This window comes from Galleria mellonella, unplaced genomic scaffold (assembly GCF_026898425.1).
Source record: "Galleria mellonella isolate WM207_F2 unplaced genomic scaffold, CSIRO_AGI_GalMel_v1 utg139, whole genome shotgun sequence".
In the NCBI taxonomy this organism is placed as follows: domain Eukaryota; kingdom Metazoa; phylum Arthropoda; class Insecta; order Lepidoptera; family Pyralidae; genus Galleria; species Galleria mellonella.
In genome coordinates this window covers 4,508,525-4,527,744 of record NW_026441995.1, presented here as the reverse complement: position 1 = coordinate 4,527,744, position 19,220 = coordinate 4,508,525, and the positions used below count along the sequence as shown (strand labels likewise).

Here is a 19,220-nt window from a genome sequence, read left to right as displayed (position 1 = left end):
ATGTGTGTATGTGTTCCTTTATTTCGCCTTGACTTCTAAATAGATTTAGATATAATAATTAATTGTGCTTAAAAAAAATCGACTTCAATTGTTAAAACTATTTATTTTGATATAAAAACTAAACTACTAAACCGATTTTGATAAGAATTCTCGGAAACCAATCTACAAGTCAGATAAAAAAATAATTTTCCAAATCGGCTAAGAACTGGCGGAGTTATGAAGTAACAAACATGTCGTGTTTTTTTTAATTTTTCAAACCGACTGACCAACTTCACTTTCCAACTCTAAACATATTACTAGCGCCCTGTTTATCCGCTCTACCCATCGTGTGCTAAATCGTGTAGGCTGTTAGTTTCTTTATAAGTGCTAGGATACACGACAGTCTGGGCGCGTCGAATGCGCTCGCACGGCCGCGTCGCATTTGCATGCAAACGTGCGCATTGAAATTTAACGTCTCAATTCATGCGCGGCCCGTGACCATTTTACATGGCTTTGTGCAGGACAGCGAGATGCATCTTCACGCTATTTTATCGATGACGATGATCAAGTGTTTAATCGTTTACAAAGCTGATATTATATACGACAGGTCTTGGTGCATTTATAAATATTAGTGAAATCAAATTTCACTTTCCAACTTTTGCGTGTTGCGCGGAGTGGCGTTTGATTTTTAACCTTTATTTTTACTTAGGTTTATGAACTATATTTTTAAACGAGCAAAATCTATGTTCAGCATAGACCTAGATTGAATATTTTTACCTACTTAAATATTATAGACGTGATTTTCTTTATTTTTCGATTCGACGATTTCCTTTCCCGTGGGTGTCGTAAAAGGCTACTAAGGGAACTTAATGGTCGAGCGATAGGCATCAGCATCCTTCTAAAATCATCAACCCGCCAAGGATGGCAACTACTGGCAACATTGCCCCCCCCCCCTCACCCCCTATGAGGAAGGACGGCTGATATAATAACAATATTTTATTTTATTAGTTCTTTAAACCCCACATAATTGCAATAAGTGTATACAAGTAGATACAAAGGCTGTTATATCCCAAAAATAAAAATGTTTTAAAATATTTTAATAATACTTTTACTTGCTACTAATAATTATTGTCCAAAAAATTTATTATTAATTGCCTATATATATGTATATACCTTTGTTACGAAGATCTAAAAAAACAAATACATACTTATTAGGCGATTAACTAAGAGCCTTTAATTAAAGGTTAGATGTAGGTTAGACTGAAACGTTAATTAGTTGCCAAATCTATTAATTAAGGAATCCACTTCTATTTTTTACGATCTCATTTTGCAGTTAATTTGTTGCCGGTTAAACATCATCCGTTGATAATATTAATTTCATATTGCTATTTCAATAATTTATTTTCATAGATGATTTACGCGGACACACTACTTCACCTTCCACTGGTCGCGGGTTCATTTCTCGTATAATACAAACATACGTTTTCATGACCATGTCTATATTATTTGTATTTTCTAGATTCTATGTACATAACTCTTCTTCTTTCTACCCTTATCCCAATTATTATATGGGGTCGGTGTAATATGTTTTTTATTCATTTAGCAAAAAGATTTGGCTTAGTTTTACGTAACGTAAATTTAAAAGTCTGCCTGACATCAACCCTCTTAGGGAATATGTAATATGTAACTAAATAAAAAAAAATTTAATGTCTATCAGTTGTCTACTGCCCACATTTCGACTTTTCTTAGTTTCTTTTTATGTAACTTAAAATGGTAAACAATTTGACGGCTCACCTGATAAGTGGTAGCCATCGCCTATAAATGACGATTACTACTAAATTTAGGATTAGATATCACTATTTATTTATTTATTTATTCATTAGTACTTATATGTATAAGGCGTATCTAATGTTATAAGCATTCTCTCCCGGTCAACCTTAGAGAAGTGTTGGAATACTCGAATGCGGTACTAAATATAATAACTATACATACATATTAAAATTTACATATATAAATAAATAAATATATATAAATAAGAATATAAGATATACTATTGTATTCTCAATGTAATAATTTCTTGTAATTGTTTGTATTTATAATATTGTAGTCTTATAGAGGAAACAATAAAGAGTATCTATCTATTTACTATATTGTACACGAAAATGAGAATAATAGATATAGAATAGATAGACAATATAATAGATAGAGAAGGGTGGGATATGGCGTGAATTTACTGGGTACAGAGGAATAACACCTGAGTCCTCAGGAATGGCAACGCATGGGGGTATCATGGGCGAAACAGTATACTCTGTTATGTCCATGGTACTGTTCATGTCTATAGGCGACGGTTACCACTTTCCATCAGGTGGGCCGTCAGCTTGTTTGCTATTCTAATTTGTATAAAAAAAATACTTAACACTGTCATGTCCAGTGCTGTTTATTTATTTGTACTACAGGTATGGTTCCAAAACCGACGAGCCAAATGGCGCAAGAAGGAGCATACAAAGAAAGGCCCAGGCAGGCCCGCGCACAACGCGCACCCCCAGTCGTGCTCTGGAGAACCCATCCCACCGCACGAGCTGAGAGCTCGCGAGAGGTGAGGAACTTACAAACCAAACCTGCAAGGGAATGGATATAATTTATTCATAAAGAACGTAATACAATAAATTGTTAAAATTAAATGGCATACAATTTATTTTGCTTTTTCATGAAATAAATAGAAAATAGATTATGGAACTTCTAGTTTGTTTCAATGGAACTTAATGAAAACGTAACCAAGTTTTGTTGAAATTATCGAAATGAAATTAGTGATAAATGAATACATTCAAATAATTGATCGATTTTTATTTGTATTGAAAATCGTAATTGTCTATGGTCGGCTCAATTATTCGTTGGCTTACATTTACATTAATTTCTATTGTAATTGATTTTTTTTAATTGTTAGTCTTTGGCCAGGAGCCATCAGCCAAGAAAGTACATAACAAAATTGTAATTCTATCTGTTTTATACTTGGTTTCAATTACTTTATTCTTTATTCTTTCTTTATTCTTTATTGTACACAAAACATACTGGTAATTACAATTCATTATAAACATAATGTACAAAGGCGAGCTTATCTCTAATAAGAGATTTCTTCCAGCAAAACCTTTCCATGTTAATGTGTTATTTTATAAATAAAAATAGGCAGTCATACGATCTGCATATATTGCATAAACGCATAAGTTATGTATACACAAAGAATAATACAAACTACACATTATAAATTACATAAAATACCCTGTAAACATACACATATATTTACACAAACATACATATACACATACATATATATACACATATAAACATATATAAATATACATACACATATACATAATACGTCAGCATAGTGATAAGTAATGCTCTCTTAGACGACGCTTAAACATGCCTATACTTGCCGATTCCCTTATTTACTTATACTTTACCTACATTTAAAAAATTGTAATAGACTATACCATACCAATATTTTCAATACAACTGTTATAGGTTCTATACTAATTAGGCCCTACTGATTTTATCAACAGGGCGAGAAGAAGAAAGAAACTGGCAAAAGCGTTAGACCGACAAGCGAGAAAGCTTCGAGCTAAAGGCATCGCGGTCGACCTTGAGGCTCTGAAGGCCGAATACCTGGCTCAGCACAGAAACAGCGGCCTTTACTCCGACTCTGATGGGGAAATAGACGGAGAAGAATGCATGATCGACGTTGTAGGAGGCGATTCTTGCCACGACTCGGGGCCAGAAGACTTCTCGCTATCTGGGAGGTTGCGAGCGCCGTCAGGAGCCGACGGCATCAATAATTCAGATAGTTCTACTTCCGACGCGCATTCTGGAAGGAACTTCAGTCCCATTCCAGATCCGCAGTCTTCATTCTTCAAACAGTTCAGTAACGCTGGTAATTTCGAGAAATTCGACTTCGACCCGAGCAGAGCCGTGTCTTTAGACCTTAGCGGAGGGGGCACCGCCACCGAACAGGACCTATCCAAAAACGGGGGAACAAGAAAACATAATCCATTCAGTATAGAATCTTTATTAAACACGTGAAAGTGACTATTTGAACCAATATTTAATTAATGAGGCTTTCAGACACGATCGTGACTTTAACAGTGACTCGAAATACCTACAAGCATTATGTGGAATGTTCCTTTGCTTTAATGTTTAACGGATCGTTAATTATCATTAGTTTTAATCAGCTTCAGTAATAAAGACTTGATAATACCAGTTAACATATCCAGTGTGAATATTAGAAGTAGGAAATTTGTATTATATAGACAGTAGTGTAAATAGTCTTTAGGTATTTATTTTTTCTCTTTAACGTTAATATATTATATTTCTTTATACAAAATTTTGGGGCAATAATTTATAACATAATTGTTGATCGTGAGGTATTTTATTTTATTTGCAAGTTTTAGATTTTATTGTTGATTTGTAATTTAACATCTCGTAGACATGTTGAATAATTACAGGAACATAAATTACCCAATTTAAGTCAATACGCATCTATGCAGGTATGAATTGGTACAAATAAATATGTACGTTTATATGTATTATTTTTTACTGGTCGCAGTATCAGAAATGTCATTAATGACATAACAATAATGCTATAATTCTCTATTTATATCATTAACTCTTATTTCCATCAAATTAAGCTTTTGATTGAACGTAATGCATCGATTGGTATAAAAAGGAAACTCAAGATTCACGTAAACTCTTTTATAAGTCATATTTATATGTTTTAACTTCACTTAGACCCTCTGATTGATCTCTCTAAAATATGATATATCTGTATTATACGAAAGGAGGACTCATTGGCTTCTAAATCATACTCGTGAATAGATATTACTTGTCAACACTGGTTTTTAATATTATTACTATGGTTTCGTAGGGCGCATTTGTTACATATTTAGGTATTTATATTCGCAAGCAGTATGGCGTAATGTCGTTGAACTGGTGTATTACCAGTTCAACGACCTTCCCCACAACAAGTCATTTATTTTCTCATCTATATTTAAAACTAAGGCCAGTTCGAATTCTATTTTTTATACAACACAAGAGCGAGCGTGCAGCTCACCTGATGGTAAGTGACTACCGTCCGCACATGAGCACCTGCAACATTAGAGGAATTGCAGGTCTTTTAAAAAGGAATATGCTTTTTTCTTTAAGGTTAGGATGTCGTATCGGTTTGGAAATTTTGCTGCTGGAAGTTGATTCCAAAGCATGTTTGTGCTAATCTCTACCACTGTTTTCTTTTTCAAAATAACAACTACTGATTAAAATTTTTCGTTAAAAGTTTACGCACTAACATCATTGCCGGTTCTTTTGTAAACTAAACAAATCTATCGAATTATTTGTCAAATCTTCTCAACAAATTAGGTAACATTCTGAATGAGATGGTAAAATTGAAAAAAAAAATACAAATTTAAACAAAACTGATTGGAAATATAAAACCTCTTTTCTTTTCTCGTTTTCTCAAAAGACTATAGCATGGGGTTCTTCAAAAAGGTAACGCACGCGTAATACCTACTCCTGGTATTGCAGGCGTTCATAAGATACGGTAACCGCTTACCGTCTTGTAGACCGTATGCTTGTTTGCCACCTCAGTGGTATAAAAGAATCGACATTTTCATTTAAATTATAATTTCTGAATACAGAGGAAGATTTACCGTAGGGAGACTTTGTATAAAAGTATTTTGCTTGGGTACCTCTGTTCCATTCGTGTTTCAGGCGAAACAGTATACTCTGTTATGTCCATGATACTGCTGATGTCTATAGGCGACGGTTACCATTTTCCATCAGGTGGGCCGTCAGCTTGTTTGCCATTCTAATTTATACATAATATAAATATAAAAACATAAATTTTCTCATAAATTCTTCATAATATCAGAGATTACTTTATATAAGATCAGTTTTAAACTGAACTTGTTTAATTATGAAACTGGCCATTAGGTCACTGGTCATTGGAGCATCTAAAACGATAACAATTAACTGAAACTACGTAGTAAATAAACTATTTTGACGGTTAAACCGAATCACTGAGTAATAACTGCAATTTACAAAGCAATTTGCAATAATTTTATGTGTATAGTAAAAATTTTAATGTCCTTGTCTAACACTCTAGACTAGAGTGAAATGAGAGAGTAACTGACGTCGCATTAATTTGGATTAGACAAGCGAAAGACATAAATTTAATTTATAAGTATCATTCAATTAATTAATTATTTAATAAAAAAAATAATAAGATAATGAGATTAATTTGACACATTTAAATAAATATTCCTATCAGGTATTTTTTAATGGATGATATCTCTATTTTTTTTTTAATAGTTGATAGTGGCATGGTAACCCCGCATGCGCTATCAGTATACGCTGGCGGGGCACCAGTTAGATTAAATATTTTGCTATTATATTAAATTGAAATTTCAATTTTAAAACTAGGTTTAGATAGTTGGCACTTCAGAATTGATGTCATTGTTATAGGACAGGCGGGGGGAAGGGGTAGTTAGTAATGCGAATTATCAGTCCCATTGCTAGCAATATATCCTGTCAGGTCGAAATCTACAAGGAAACCATCGTGCTAAATTCCAGGTGTATTCATCACGATGGGCTATCTGACCTGCCTTTTCATTCTCACCTGTCATCTCTGGTGCCCCGGTAGCGTATATCGTTAGCTCAGGCGGAATTATCATTTCAAAATCATTCATTGAGGGGAAAAGGATTGTTAGTAATGCTGGCAATACACCATATCAGGTCGGCCTCCACGCGATTCTCCCTGGAAACCATTGTGATTAAGTCTTGTTGGTTTCGTCACAATGGCCTAACTGACCTCCTTTCATTCTCATCTATCGTCCCTCACGGGTACCCCGCCAGTGTATACCGATAGCGCAAGCGGGGTTACCATATCCATTTTCACCCATAAAAAACCCTCTTAAAACATCTCCAAAGCCTAACTGCGATTGCCAAAACTACTGGCAAAACCCCTAAAGTTGTTCAGCTGTAGACAGTTACATGCTATTATGGTAATTTTTTTTGATGGGTGAAGATGGTATGGTAACCCCGCCTGCGCTAACGGGATACGCCGGCGGAGCACCAGTGAAGGGTGATAAATGAGAATGAAAACAGGCCAGGTAGCCCATCATGATGAATTCATCAGGAATTAACCATGATAGTTTCCAGGAAGAACCGCGAGGAGGTCGACCTGATTGGGTATATTGCTAGCAATAGGATTCTCAGTCTCCATTACTAACAATTCCTTTCCCCCCTACTATTATGGTAATTAACTCCATTTTCGTTGTATGCCATGTCGTATGCTTTAACCAAACCTTATGAGATACCTTAAAATGCGCTGTTCGAATCCAGGGCAGTAATTCCCTAATGAAACATACACATAAAAGAATGCATTGTTTATTAAATAGGAACTACGTAAATATAATTATTGTTATTGGCAAAAGAAATATAACCTCGGATCGTAAAACAACAACAATTAATGAATGTATGACGCGAGACGTCGATAACCTCGCCAATTAGCGGCCAGTAATGGTCGTCTCGGTTTATTGTTATATTTACTTACACCGAGGCAGGTTAAATATACCTATACCTACTTTTTATGAAATAAGTATGGAATTGTAACTCAACCCGCGCTATCGGTATACACAGGTGGGGTACTCGTGAAGGATGATAGGCGAGATTGAAGTCCGATGAGTTAGTTGGCCCGTCATAATCTATTTTTTTTTATATTACAAAGGTGTCAAACAAACATATAGTACGTCTGGTAAACGGTCACTGTAGCTTATGGACGTCTCCAACACTAAGGATATCACATGCACCTTGCTCTCTTAATATGCCCTTTTTGAAGAACCCCATACTGTAGTCTCTATGGGAAACCACGATTCACTAGGGAATGGGAATTAATTTTAATTCCTCTATATAAAGAAGAGAGAAGAAAATTAAGAGTTACTTTTGTTATTTTATATAAATATAATAAAAATGAAAAATATAAACAGCCAATAATAATAAGTCAAGTTTGTGTCAAAGTGAGTCGATAGGACGTGTGCTGACCAGTCATTATTAGTAACCGTTCACGAGTATGACCATGAACCAATAATTATTACATTCAACCACATTGGTAAGCCATATAAATATCAATATTATATTAGTTCTTTATAATTTATGAACACGTAGGTACATACAAACATATATGTATATATATCACTGTCGACCTACTAATTAATAATTACATTTCAAAATATCAAATTCGGCTACGGCCACTCCATTACCTGTGTCATTTTTTATACTTATCTAAATAAAATATATATAATACCTACGTGTGTTCAATAAATTATATTTAATTACTGATATTTTATTAAAACTTATACATAAAATAGCGAGTTGAATTAAAATACAATATTAAACATCCTTTTTCAATCAATATACATTTCAATTCATGATATTTAAAACCTGTATACAAAAAACTAAACATGATCTGCGCATAAATTGTCTTTTCTTCGACATTGTTATTAAAATATATGTAAATTATAAATTATTTAATATTAAGTCGATAGGTATGTTTAGGTACTGTGTGACCAAAAATGAATATCATAGACGTAGATTTGTTTGAAAGTAAATGGTTCTACTCACCTAAACGTTAGGTTACGAATTGGAAATTTATCAATATCTAATACATATTTTTCATTCGGTAAATAATTTCCAACATTTTAATTTGTTACAAAATACATAACGAAAATTACATCGGTAACGATTCGATATTTGAAATAATTCATATTCTTGAATGATGTTGATTATAAAATCGTCCAAAAAAAATGTAGTCGAATTACTTTCATCTTAAACACTGTTTATAAATGTATTATACCAAACAGGTAAAATATCTTTGGTACAACACAGACAAATGAAATTAATATATTTTGTTTCTCATTTATCCATTAACAATGAATACGTGATTATAAACTTTAAATTTTAATCGATCCTCTCGACTTCATCCTAGTAATCACAATGTTATTTTAGAGTCGGCACTGCCCTTATATTGTCAAAATTGGAAAAAGAATCTGTGCAACCACCTTGAAAAATATAAACATTATTAAATTAATATTTATGGTGTTTGTTCTAATTGATGAGGGTCTTGATAATATAATAAACATAGATGACATTCCTTTTCTATGATAATAAATTAATTATTTTTACAATAATACCTGCGTGTGAAAGGAAAGCATAAATAACATAATCATACAGCTTTATTAATTTAGTCAATTTGTTTTTTCATTGGAATGATGTATTTATCGTAGATATTTAGTGAAATATCCAAACAAAGTTGACAATTTTGTACATCCTTACTGATTACATTATTTTTTATTGTCTATGACTTATTGACTTAATTAATATTATATCTAAATACTTCATTATAAAGCAAATATATATATATATATATATATATATATATATATATATATATATATATATATATATATATATATATATATATATATATATATATAGAACTAATATTTATATTTATTTTTACTGAGTTTATTTTATGAGAACCATCAATTTTGTATAGCTATTTAATCTAAATATTTTTATTTAAAAATCTGATTATAAAACATTACTCTGTACATGTTTGTAGACGGATTAATTTTTAGGTACAAAATAAGTTAAATTATGAATGGGCGGTGATATATGGATATTTGTAAATTGATTATCGCAATGTGTAAGATGTAAAAAGGTATGTTATGTGAGTAATTTATTGAATCAAAATATAACACGATTAAACACACTTGAGTACAGTGCTTTATTTTCCTTGATTATATCCCGCAATATTAAGGCTTACTATTTACAGCAACTACATCATATAAAAACTATAATAAAAAAAAACATGGTCAACATAATGGTAAGTGAATACCGTAGCCCTGAATGCTTGCAACACTAGACGCACGCCTAGCCACCCGTCGTAACATGAAATTCTTGTTCGCTGTTTGTTCTTGCAGGACTGTGTTTTGGTTTATATGGCGGGATATCATCGTGAAGTTACAACGTACAGAAGCATAACGTCTTAGTTCTAAGATATGGCCACGCATGAAGTATACTATGTGCGTCACAGTATATTCAGTAATGTTCATACTGTTGTTCTTCTTATGTGTTGGTTGGTGTGCTTCAATTAGTTGGTCTATCAATTTAAATCTTAGTTTAAAAAAAAAGTTAACTCATTAGTATCTATTGTAGCGTTAACACATTTTTTGTCTAATTTTGCTCTGTGTCATAAAAGTCGCTGCTCTCATATTCAGGAAAGATGAAAAAAAAATGTGCAACTATCTAGAAGTATAAACACATTGAAATAAATAAATATTCATAAGGTTGTATGATTATTTGTAATATTGCTCTGTGCAGAATATCGATATCGATAGATAAAAACTTTAAATTCATTGAACTGGTTGCATAAATATCATATAATCGGGTTTTTGTTCGAAGTGACGCGGGCTTGATAAAGATAGCAGATAAGGCGGGAAACTAGAAACCGATTTTTTTAAATAAAAGTAATGCCCTACTACTGAGCAAAGACCTCCTCTTATTCTTTCATATAGTTTAATTAATACGCAGAACGTGGAAACGTCCAGTCAATCAATCACCATTGAGCGAATGCTGTATTCTATTTGATACAAATATTAAATTAAATTACGAGTACTTGAAAATTTTGTGATTTCAGCGATACTTTTTAGATCGTGTCTGTCTAGGTCGTAGAAAGTGTTCTTAATCTATGGTGTAAGTGTTATTATTAAAAAATAAACCTAAAGGTAAAGGCAGCCCATGTGGGCCATAACAAATAATTTATAAATACCAAATTATCCGGCAATGTTTCGCCAGCGGAGAATAACAAAGTGCCGCTTTGATATCTGATATGCGAATAATGACGACGTTTGACCACGTATATGCGATACGCATGACACAGCGAATTATTTCAGAAAATTCATAAATGGACGAGTTTCGAAATATCCTTTAACATATGCAAACATAAAGCGTCTTAAAAATTTATTTTATTTTATGATTAAAACTGACTTCGCACCCTATTGAATGCAAAAGGAATAATTAAAAACAATTTATAATTATTAAATTTTTGTGTATATATATATACACAAAAATCCGTCAAAATTAATGCCTTCTTTTTTTATACCACAAAGGAGGCAAACAAGCATACAGCCCGTCTGATGGTAAACGGTCACTGTAGGTCCTTCTACAGCCTGAGAGTACACAAAAGAAAATACCTTTGAAACCGCACTGTACGGCTCAACGTTACAAGGCTCGATACCACCTGTGAGCTTGAGAACGTCAACAATTCTCATTGCCCGTCTTTGAACCGAGTTAAAAGGACCAAACTGACATCCAAGTACTCCGACTCACAGATGAGTACCTTCCTAATGCTCCTCAAATATTGCGTCTAAATTGCGCCCACCATGTACCCTCTTGTATAGGCATTCCGTCACCCGTATCCAATAGCGAGGACGGGATGCCTTAAATACTGTACCGCAAACCATAAAAAAAGACCCACAGATGAGGGCAGTACTCCATGTGGGGCTGGACTTACGACTTGTACAATAAATCTGTCTCGGGGTGAAGTACCGTTTCGTTCTATTGAGCATCCCGAGCTTTTTGGACGTCAGCTTGATCCTACCTTCTAGATAACCTCAGAACAGAATGGACATGCCGACACCGAGAATCCCAATACTTTTGGAGATGGTTATGAATGTATTCCCAAATTACGGAAACACAATTAGAAACTTAGTAGTAATTGTTAAAGACTAACTAGTATCTATTCTTTATCTACCAATATGTTGGTAACTAAAACAAAATATACCTAATTGGCATGCCAAAAATGATGGCAGAGGCTGCAAAATTATGCGGCTAGCATCCTTGACATTGTCTCATGATATCTTCATTCATGGATTATTAAATGGTTCAATACATGTTTATATTTTAGTTTTTTTTTTTCTTTTTTTGTATAATTAATTGATATACAACTTATTTAATATCATAATATCACTAGATACTACATAATTAATTGGCACTAAAAGATTTTCTAAATCAGGAAATCCCATAAAACGTAGAGATCGTAATACGTTATCAGTAAATTTCATCGGAGTTCATGAGCAAATTGCCATTTTGAGTGATAAATAAATGGAACGAGCAATGTATACCGCGACGAATCAGTAATAGCCAGCTACCGGTTAACTTCCCTCTATGGTACCACTTTATTTCTATTTAAATTGTACTACAATAGGAACATTCTTTCATTTAAAAATTACATTTCTATACTTTTAAATAAAATATCGAAGCAAAACGTCATTATCAAGAGAAATATTTATTATGACATTTCGCTTAATCACAAAAAGAGCTTCGAGAAAGAGATTTGTTTACTCACGAACTAGTTTAATATACCTAAAATTTCCAAACGAATTAATTCATCAAAAATCTTGGATAATGGCGCTTCGTTTAACTACAAAAAGAATGTTCAAATTTATTTACTCACAAATTAGGTTATATAATATACCTAAAACTTCGAAACTAAGTGATGTATCACGTAAAAAAAAAACTGATAATGACACTAAAGGACTAAAGGAGCTGTAAAATTTTGTTAGTGTGCAAATTTGATAGATAAAATTTCGAAACGAAACAAAGTGTCATTATAGAAAAGCTATTATTACGCTTCGCTTATCACAAAAAAGGATTTAAAGATTTATTTACTTATAAACTAGGGAGATACGAAATTTCGGAACGCAGTGAAACACCATAGTAAGACACTGATAATGACGCTTCGCCTAGTCACGAATGTTCAATTTCAAAGAAGACATTTTTTTATTTTAAAATCAGAATGTATGACAGGTATAAGTACATATAACATATCAAAACAACACTTTCTGAATTATTAAATTAGATTTTCATTAATTTCTACTTGCAAATGCAAGACAAATTTATTAATAAAGATAAACAATATGTACAGAAATAAAATAAATATACATAATTACATAAACTTAATTACAGAAATAATAAAAAAATAAAAAATTTAAAGATAAAAAAATTCTTTGAGATCACTGCCAGCTGGTTGGGTGCCTAGGATACTTAATTTTATTATAAATTTAATAAACACAGGCGGATTTTGTTAATATACCTTATTATTTACTTTATAATACGTGTTGACTACTTTTTGTCAGGTTTTATTTGAAATGGAAAATTACTAATTCGACGAAACGCCAGTGTTATTTACTATTTCTAGCAAAGAAAAACAGATTATATAAATAGATGCCTATATGTCTTACATGAAAAAAAAATGGTCAGAACCTAATTTGCTGTGAGTCCAACTTTCACAGAATCCATCTCTCGTACGGTGTGAGTGATGGCGGCACTTCTGACCGACACGTCGTTAGCGAATTCTGTTATTATAACCCATTTGCATGAAACATAACGTTGATGTCTGTTTGTATTTAATTGTTCCTATTTAGTAAACGCGTCCGTTATCTGATGAACACAAGACATGTGTAGCTTTTGATGAAAAAAAAAAAAATTTATATAGAAATTTATTTGAAGCTCAAACTATTCCTGCCCCAAAGTTGAGATCATCATTATTTTTTATTCATCTGTAAAGATGTTTGTTTCACAAAAAAAAAATATTGAATCAATAAATAACATGAAACATATTATTCGAGTTTATTCATTTTAAATTTAAAACTTTAAATAAGTTACAAATCTAATACAAATATAATTCTTTTTTTTTTTTTTTTACAAAATTCCTTAAATACTAATAACAATTAAAAGTAATCTCCCAACGCACCACACCGAGGCAGCGTACCCAAGATACTGGCAGCATTACCTCTTTGGATTGCCAAACTTATCTTTTGGGCAAAGTAGCTACCAGCTCTTGGGTCACCAGTAACCTCGATGAGGCGCGCTGCGATCGTCCGATAAAAATTCTTTGCATCTGGGCCCCACGGGCCCATCGTCTCTACAGCAAATGGCAGAAAACAATAAGACCCCTCCAGATGTGAGTATTTACGCCTCTTTATTGCTTCCGCTATCACCGCCGCAGCACCCGAACAAGAGGACGATTTAGATAAATGGCTTGGAGCTAACGTGTCTACACATGTCGCATCCCACACCAAGCATTTCCCCATTTTCCAAGGAACCAAAGTTACGCCATCAGGTCGTTTCCCATCCTCACGGAAAATGCCATTTGGTTCCAAAATCGCTGGTATTTGTGTCATCGCAAGTGCCCTATGAATAATGTTATTGATCATGGCATGGCGAGGTATTCGACCTGCACTTCTCACACAGGACAGACCATGGTATCCCAGCTCTTCAACTGAGGCTCCACAGCTACAACGATGGGGCTGAACTATTTTTACACCCAACCGCAAACCTATTAATAATGTAAAGGAGCAATCGTCGAGAAGCGTTCCAGTATTAGTTGACGGGAATGCCTGCAACCAATATCCCGATTCCCTTTCAGCTACTGCTTGAAGACGGGCACGAGTTTCAGCGGATTCACAATGGGTTACAAGGTTCTGCTGTGTTTTAATACAGAGTGGTTCATCCCACTGCCTTTGTGAGTGACATATATTAGGCATATCAGATGAAGGACATTGCAACTGCCAAGCATTCACAGCCTCGCCCACTCCCCAAATCTCTACGGAACCCGAACTAGGGTTAATGATTTTTCCGCAAAGAGGGTTTGAAGCATGGACTGACGCCAAAAATGCCGGAAGAGCAACAGATGAAACTTTTCTTACGCCTAATCCTCCATGACGCACTGGTAATGTGGCTTGATTCCAAGCATCATCAACCAACTGACAATTTAGAATTTTGATTAGAGTTTCCTTTAATATCATATCTAGTTTCATCAATTGTTCTGGAAACTTCCAAAGCATTGAACTTCTCATTGCATATGTAAATTTAGGCACAAATAGACACCACCTCATCACAAATAATGCCATGTGTGTATTTATATGAAACAAACGTTCAGAAGACCGGTGAAACTTTTCAATTTGCTCATCCACGTATGCTGGAATAGATTCGTTCATGAGAGGAACACCTAATAAATTAAAGGACTCGATGGCTACTATTTTAATTCCAGGAGCCAGAGAATCAAATCTAGCAATAATATCATGTTTGTCTGCCTCTGACATCGAACCTTTAATATAAAGTTCACATTTGTCAAAATTCAGTTGCAAACCTATTCCAGCTAGATCATTTATCAAAATTTCCAAATCCGATAAAACGACTGATGCGTTTCCCCCTAGCGAGCCATCATCCAAATACCAAATATTTAGAGGTGAAAGAAGTTTCTTGATTATAGAATTTATACCCAAACTAAAAATAACAGGACCCATTGGATCGCCCTGTTGACATCCTACAGAAGACTTTATGGGATGATTGTTATATACTAATATTGATGGCGAGCCATAACATTGTTTTAGAAACGGTAATACCTCTGGAACAATCCTTTCAACTTCCGCTAAAAAGGAACGTCTATCAATGGAATTAAAGGCATTCTTTACGTCTACCTTTAAAAATACCTCCCCATTGCCAGAATTAATGAAAGTTCTCGCTGCATGAACAGCTGCTTCACAACCTCCCTTAGTCCCGAAACCCAGCTGTTTAGGCTGGAACTGCTCCGTAAGCTTGGGTTTAATATTTTTGCAACATATTTTCGACACTAAGCGTCTCAAAGTTGTACCCACAGCTATAGGTCTAATGTCATCATTATTTTTCATTAAGGCGCACAAATTAGCACCATAAAATACTTCTTTTATGTCCTCCAAAATACCTCCTGATAACATGTGGTTAACCAGAGACACAAGGCTCTCCAACAAAGCTCTTCCAGAATCACCAGTCGTACTAGATATCAAATCTTTCAAATGTTGTGGAGATAACCCATCCAATCCACTTGCAGACCCATTACGAAAGCTCATAATAGCAACTTCAACATCTCTCGCAAGAATTTGTAGCCCAGGGTTTAATTCCTGGGATGGATTTGTTAGTTGTTCCTGAACAGATGCAGTTGGATGCTTGGTTATTAAGGAGATTGAGGTTTATGCACCTTTCCAATATGTATATTTAAACCCCTCTGTCCTCTAAAAAAACGTGGGTGTGCACAACTTGTGCATCGCTCATAACCATCAAATGACATTGTCCCCGCTGCGACATTATGGGAATCCGATACCTGACCTGAAGGGGTCGGCAGTGACATTGAAACCATTAGTCAAATAATGTCATTAAAAAAAAATAACAAATAAATTAATAAACAATTAATTAGACAAATCATAAAATATACAAACATTTCACTTATTCTATTTATAATAATGTCAACCTAATAATTCATACTCACATCTACATATACATATCGCTAGACAGTACAAATACATAAACAATATTCCATTAAAATCCAATTACATTAATAATTCATTATAAATTATTTATATCAGACAACAGCTATTACTATTATTATTAAACAATAAGGCAAAAAAAAAGAGAGAAAAAAAAACATATACAAAAAGTGAACTGTATTGGTAATCGAACTCGAGCCGCCGTCGTCATCGCCGTATTTTCAAATATGCTACATAAGTTACACCGTTAAGGAACTACCATTATGTGTGAATTCAGCTATAAGTATTATCATTCGTAATAGATCCGTTAACGATTTTAAATTACTGTTGGATGACGTGCACTTTTAATTTTCCGAATACCCACACCACAATAATTATAAAAACATATTGCAATAGTAACGTATAAAGTCAAATTAGTTTCATATATATACTTATATACACTTATATATACACTTACTAGTTATTGCACTTTTACTTTATATATTATAATTATCACTTCACTTCTGTGGTGAAGTTATTATCTGTATGTCTATGCCATCTCGCTACATGTATTTAACAAGTAAATTATAACACAACTTGCTTTTTCTTTCTCGAGTTTAATTTTTCACTCATTATATTATGTATATTATTAATACTGTTTAAGTGTCGATATATTTTTTCTTCTTACCACTTAACTGTCCGTAATAAATATTTCGTCAAGTATTTAAATATTTTGGATAAATAGTATTTCTTAACGAGATAACATACATATATACACATTTATCATCACTTATTCTTTAGTTTATAATCAAAATAATACTTGAAACAGGCATACATATTACATTAATACAAAACATATTGATTCCAGACAAATTATCATAATGAAGACTAGGCAGCATGGTCTCCGACCTTAGCCTGTTCCACAACGGAACAAACGTACTAAAAAAAGAAAATCACTGCAAAACTTGTAGTGCTGTAGCCTATGATACATTCCGAAAAATTAAAGAATGTTTTTTTCTTTAATTGCTTAAAAAAAATCCACGCGTTCGAAATATATAATTAAAAAAAAACATGGTAAAATTAAAATATGTACCTATACATACCGTGAAGAATTCGTTCTAACAAGAGGGAAATAAATAAAAAACAATAAATCTTATCTATGATTAATTACGGGGCAGGATTATTCTTGGCAATTTGCATTCATTGTTAGCTTCGAAATATGTGAGTATGAAGCTACAATTATATTATTACAATTAAATTGTTAATGCCCATGTAGATACGTAGTCAAAAATCATGAAGCGTAAAATAAATACAAATTATTAAATAGACTTGATTTGTGATTAACATATAAGGCATAGAGAAAATGTACACAACGGTCAAGCGGCTAGAGTCAAGCGCGTATATTTTGCTGCTTGTAGAACAAAGGTAGAGCAGCTCCATCTATGTCTTAAAACAAAAAACGCAATCTTAATCAAGTTTTTCAAGCACATTAAAATAAATAAATAAAAATTATTTCATTTTAATAAAAACAGATGTAAATTATAAATGTACATACTTCTCTTAGTAAGTACTTCATTTAATTTAAAACAAAGCCCAATGATACTTAGGTTTTTAGGAGAATAAAGGTCTCTGAAATGATGAAATAAAATAATTTTATAAAGTGTATAAATATCTGTCCTACTCGTGTTTTTATTATAAAGCGCCTGATTATTGCAGTTTCAGTTTGAATATGGTGGTGAAATTACAAGGTAAGAGTGGAAAGGGATTGTTAGTTATTGGGACTAGCAGCTCCAAGATAACATCAACAACATATGTCGTAACATCGTAATGTTAAGAAATGGTAACGCGTTAACTACCATAGGTATCACAGCGTATTTTGTGTTGCTGTATCTTTCAATTATTTTCATACAGACTACGTAGAGGGAGATTTTGTACAAAAGTCGTTTGCTTGGGCAGTTGTGTTTGCATGGCTGTGTTTCGGTTTGAAGGGTGGGATATGGCAGTAAATTTACAGGGTACAGAGGAATGAGTGTTTAGTAATGGCAACGCATGGGGTGTATCATGGGCGAAACAGTATAAGTACTCTGTTATGTCCATGATACTGCTCATGTCATGCGACGGTTACCACTTTCCAGCAAGGGGGCCGTCAACTTGTTTGCCATTCAAAGTTGTATAAAAAATACATTAATATATCCCGTCATTTAACTACAGGACAAAAAAGGACTTAAAATATCACTGCTAGAACCATATTTCCTTATGCTTATAATTATCTATATGTTCTAGTATTAGGTACATTTTTAACATGTCTGAGATTATATATTATATATAGTTAATCACTTTATTATTATTATTAATATATATTTTTTTTAATTTGACTATTATACTTATATATACTTACTATTTATAATTATTTTCTTTCTTGTTTTATTCTATTAATTTTCTTAATTATACAATATCTACTTGTACAACAATTAGTCCATTACCCTAAGGTTGTCTTGAAAAGATTGCTCTCAGCAATAAGACCGCCTTACTGTACTTATACAATTGTATCGTTATAATTATTAATTGTGTTGTTTTTCCCCTGTATTGTATAATGCAAATAAAGTATACTCATTCATTCATTCATTCAAATTTGCCTTCTGTAATAGACAAAAAGAAGCACAAGAATTACTAACTAATTGTAGTCTATGTAAATAGAAAGCATTCATTTTCAAATGATTCAATTCGTTGCCAACCAACTTTTCATTTAGTCGGTTTATCGTTCGGCATTAATCTTTTACCAACTTGGGGTGGACTTTTAACATTATAAGCTTTTTGTTTTAAGTGTCATGAATTAGACATGAATGTCTC

At 33.1% G+C, this 19,220-nt stretch overlaps 2 protein-coding genes across 4 annotated transcripts in view; one reads left to right on the top strand and one right to left on the bottom strand.

Moving 5' to 3' along the window:
* LOC113513001 (homeobox protein unc-4-like) overlaps positions 1 to 4,555 on the top strand; it is a 51,732-nt gene extending 47,177 nt beyond the window's left edge. Inside the window, exons 3-4 of one of the 3 annotated variants that reach the window (XM_052903493.1) lie at positions 2,436 to 2,575; positions 3,552 to 4,555. In XM_052903493.1, coding sequence (XP_052759453.1) covers positions 2,436 to 2,575; positions 3,552 to 4,056 — 645 coding nt within the window. In that variant the 3' untranslated portion in view covers positions 4,057 to 4,555. Of the gene's footprint in view, positions 1 to 2,435; positions 2,576 to 3,539 lie in introns of all 3 variants that reach the window. The other 2 variants (XM_052903491.1, XM_052903490.1) reach the window with 2 other exon arrangements.
* An 8,795-nt stretch (positions 4,556 to 13,350) lies between these two features.
* Positions 13,351 to 15,977, bottom strand: LOC128202586 (uncharacterized). The gene is made up of 2 exons (XM_052903401.1): positions 14,063 to 15,977; positions 13,351 to 13,442 (listed from the first exon to the last, which is right to left on the bottom strand). The coding sequence occupies exons 1-2, from the start codon at positions 15,975 to 15,977 to the stop codon at positions 13,351 to 13,353; spliced, it is 2,007 nt and encodes a 668-aa protein (XP_052759361.1).
* Positions 15,978 to 19,220: the final 3,243 nt, after the last annotated feature.